The following is a 3,828-nucleotide window of genomic DNA, read 5'->3' on the forward strand; positions in this document are numbered from 1 at the left end:
AGTAATACGAGATTTAATTTTAAAAATCCCAACTTTTGATAAAAAAAATCCGTGATAGTTTTGGTTTAGTTTAAAAAAACTTAAATTTCCCATAACTCAAAAAAAAAAAAGAGTTAGACCCCCACTTTAAAGGTTATTTCTTCGTCATTTTAGGTATACTTTCATATGACAGCGGCCGGTCACTTCGCCCCGGGACACATTGTATAATAATTAATTATTATTTCTATCCCAATGTACTTTTGTCCAAAATTGGGAGTAATGTGCATTGGAGCAAAAATATTTTTAGAGAACTAGGCCATTCGCTTAGTGTAAACATAAACCATAAAACAGCTGATCGATAACTTGATAACCTGTGGTAATTAATGATTATATTTATTTCTATATATTTTATTCTAGTGACATTATTTAGTAAGTAGTTTTTACAATTTACATTTACTGATTACTACATATAAAAGAAGTTACGTCTTAATTGATATATTTTTTGGTATTTCGGTGTTATTACTTATTAGTTATTACTATTTGTATCTACCATTTGGTATTTACTATTTGCTAGATAAGATTTTAAGATCTAAGATATTAAACCATTATTAAAGAAGTTGAACGTTTAACATATTACCTATCTATTTGTTTATTTTATAATCAAGTAAACTAATTTTATAATATTATTTTAATGGTTTAATTTCTTATTTGTCTTATAGTCTTGGTGAACTTAAAACCAAATGTAAATTTTCACATTTTTTCCTGTAGTCTGAAATTATACACAAATATATTATTTATTTTAACAGGTGCACACTATGGTTTAAAGTTATTTAATGTGATTAAAATGATAACAAAACATCAGGTAAGGAAAAGTTTAATAAAGATCATTAAACAATATTTATAAAGGTATGCATATAATATGTTAGATAATGAATGAATTAATTAGGTAATATTAATATTTGATGTTATATTGTTTAAATCGTTTTTATCTTAAGTACACATTTAAGTTAATGCTTGAATTTGTGTTACAATGATTACGTTTACCCATATCATTATTTATGATAAATATATTGATTACACTACAAAATACTTTTTATTATTACATGCTATTTAAAAGATTTAATTACCAATTTAACTCTTACCCATAACTTCTTGAAATAAATTTGAAGAGATTCAGTGCAGCTGACTTTATAGTTTACATAGTTTGGCCAATATTTGATTCAAACCATACCAAACGGTTGTTCAGAATAGCCTACAGCCTACGGGAATAGGTGCATTGCTATACTTTCATTCCTCTCAGCCAATAATACTCGATCACAGCTACAGAGCTACAGATTTCCAAACTTCTAATAATAGAGTAATTGGGCATAAGCTAATAATTGACAAACTAATTAGCTTTAAATGGCTATACATTTAGACTTGATTATTTTATATTGCATTAACATAAATATTTATTTTTTAAAGGTCAGATGTCTTCTGCAACAATTGGCATAGGTGCTATTATTTTAATTGGACTTTGGTCGTCATCTTTTATATTGTGTCTTCTGTCCCTTCGAACACGTCATAGTATTGGACCAATTGTTTTGGTATTTACAGTTTTTATAACAATTATATTGCTTTCAATACCTCGCAGTTCAGTAGAAACATCTAAAGCTAAACCAGATATTAAGGTATGAATCATTCAAGATATATTTAGTTTATATTTTATTTATACATATTATTTAATATAAATCGTTTTTATACATTTTTAGATTGTAGATCCACTGTTTGTTTGGCGTTTAGCCACTCTGAGTATACTGTCTATAAGTACAGCAATAGGATTAGCATCATTGTTCTCTTCACATGTTATGAGTCGCAAGACTGTGCCTCAACTTAAATCTTGGGTACTATAAACTATAACATAAACAATGTCCTTCAACCGATTTCGTTGTTTAGAAAGAGTCCACCAAACAACTAAACGATCAATGTCAGTTGGTCGTGTCTATCGTAAATCATTTACAGTATGTGGCAGTGAAGACTTTATTCAGAATGTATTAAAAAGTGATATTCCAGTTATTGTCAACTTCCATGCAGAGTGGTGTGAACCTTGTTTAACATTAACACCAATGTTAAAAAAGATGGTTGGGGACTCGCCATCTGTACATTTAGCATTAGTGGATGTTGAAAAAAATGCTGATTTGGTTCATACATTTGAGGTAAAAGCAGTTCCGGCTGTTTTAGCCATTCGCGATGGCCATGTCATTGACAAATTTATTGGACTCATTGACAATGATATGATCAATGAAATGGTGAAAAAAATGTCTAAACCTGAAGAAGTATAGATACAATGATAATCATATATATTTATATAATTCTATAAAAGCATTATATTGTGACGTATATAATATATTATAACTTTTATTGTAGTATACTATTAGCCCGCTTTTAAACCAGTTTTAAGACATTCATTTTTTAAATGCTAATTATTTCTAAAGTTAATTAAAAAGTTGAATGTTACTTCATTAAAATTCAGCTTATAATTCATAGTATATTCGACATGTACTGTTTTTCTAGTCACTATTATGTTATTTGTTTTATATTTCTATTGAAATATTTAATAATAATTTGTGTTTATGTAAATATCAAAAAACATGTATTAGCCCCATATTTTTTTTCTTTTTTTCATATAGTAATTTAAACATTGCATTTACTTGTGTAACACTTTATAGAGTACTGAAATAATTCCACTTTAATTAGTCACTCTATTGGTACAATGTGAGACATACCGAATTCTAATTAAAAATTGTTTCCAATTTGTGTTTTCTAAATTATTATAATTTTTACCCAAATAATTAAAATACTTTTTATTCATATGTATTATATATTTCTACTACAATACCTACTAAAATTGTAAGTATTTGAAACATTAGTAGCTTAAGTAATTAACAACTATGCTAAGAATTTTAAAAGAGTAACCATGGGTTACTGAGACTGGCTTCCCTGTAAGACAGCAAAAATGGGTGTAGAGTATGTACGTAACAAGTGTCATGCTCTTGAGAGTAATACTTTATTATTTCAATAACTGCCAAGCTTGCATTTTGCTAAGATAAGCGCTGTAAAGTGATTTTTTTTAGGCACGGCCAATTGTTAGAAACACTGACCGCATATAAAAAAAAACCATTTATTGAGGGATGTGATCGAACCCAATCTGCAACCACATGTATACTATCACAAAGACTGAGGCAAAAAAAATCTGGTACATATAATTAGGTAAAAGGAAAAATATGATGTTAAACTTTCAATTAGTATTAATATAAATTATTACTAAATGATTTACCTGACAAAATAAATAAATAATATTGTAGGTACCGATATTAGCAAAATATATCGGTTAAATAAATTCTTTTAAATATTGTTATGCATTCATATGTACCAGAATTTTTTTAAATAGGTATATTATTTTTTTCGACAATAGTTAATTAAACGGATGAGTCATAATATTAGATAAACATTATAATTATTGAATTTTTTTTTTTTAAATTGTTATACATTTATTATATAGATAGATATACCAGATTTTTTTAGTTAAGATAGTAAATACTTAATTAGACTGAGAAATCATCATAATATAATATCATGTATATGATGGTAATGGTACCAAGTACCTAATTAATATCATTGATTTTTTTTAAAATATTGTTACATAAACATATGTACCGGACTTTTTTACTGCGATTCGTTGCCAGAGGTTATTATTATCATTGAGTATTTGGGTATATATGCTTTAAGTATCAGTTCTATTATATGCGATTGAGTTTTGTTATGTAAAATAACATTATTCATACACACTGACACTTAAAATTTAAGAAT

The 3,828-nt window shown here is 26.9% G+C and overlaps 1 protein-coding gene across 4 annotated transcripts; it reads left to right on the forward strand.

Moving 5' to 3' along the window:
* The first annotated feature begins 385 nt into the window (after positions 1–385).
* LOC111028634 (thioredoxin, mitochondrial) lies at positions 386–2,773 on the forward strand. Of its 4 annotated transcripts, XM_022307363.1 has the most exons (4): positions 393–484; positions 786–841; positions 1,444–1,649; positions 1,731–2,773. In XM_022307363.1, exon 4 carries the CDS (start codon positions 1,887–1,889, stop codon positions 2,298–2,300), a length of 414 nt encoding a protein of 137 aa, XP_022163055.1. In that variant the 5' UTR covers positions 393–484; positions 786–841; positions 1,444–1,649; positions 1,731–1,886; the 3' UTR covers positions 2,301–2,773. The 4 variants fall into 4 exon arrangements, with proteins under 4 accessions (XP_022163057.1, XP_022163055.1, XP_022163054.1 ...); XM_022307365.1 differs by lacking the exon at positions 786–841 and having other exon boundaries at positions 386–408; XM_022307362.1 differs by having other exon boundaries at positions 417–841.
* The last annotated feature ends 1,055 nt before the right edge of the window (positions 2,774–3,828 follow it).

Source organism: Myzus persicae, unplaced genomic scaffold (genome assembly GCF_001856785.1).
Source record: "Myzus persicae strain clone G006 unplaced genomic scaffold, MPER_G0061.0, whole genome shotgun sequence".
Lineage (NCBI taxonomy): Eukaryota > Metazoa > Arthropoda > Insecta > Hemiptera > Aphididae > Myzus > Myzus persicae.

What these genes read in the sequence shown, in the direction of transcription:
- LOC111028634 (XM_022307365.1), top strand. Translation starts at nt 1,887, where the DNA reads ATGTCCTTCAACCGATTTCGTTGTTTAGAAAGAGTCCACCAAACAACT.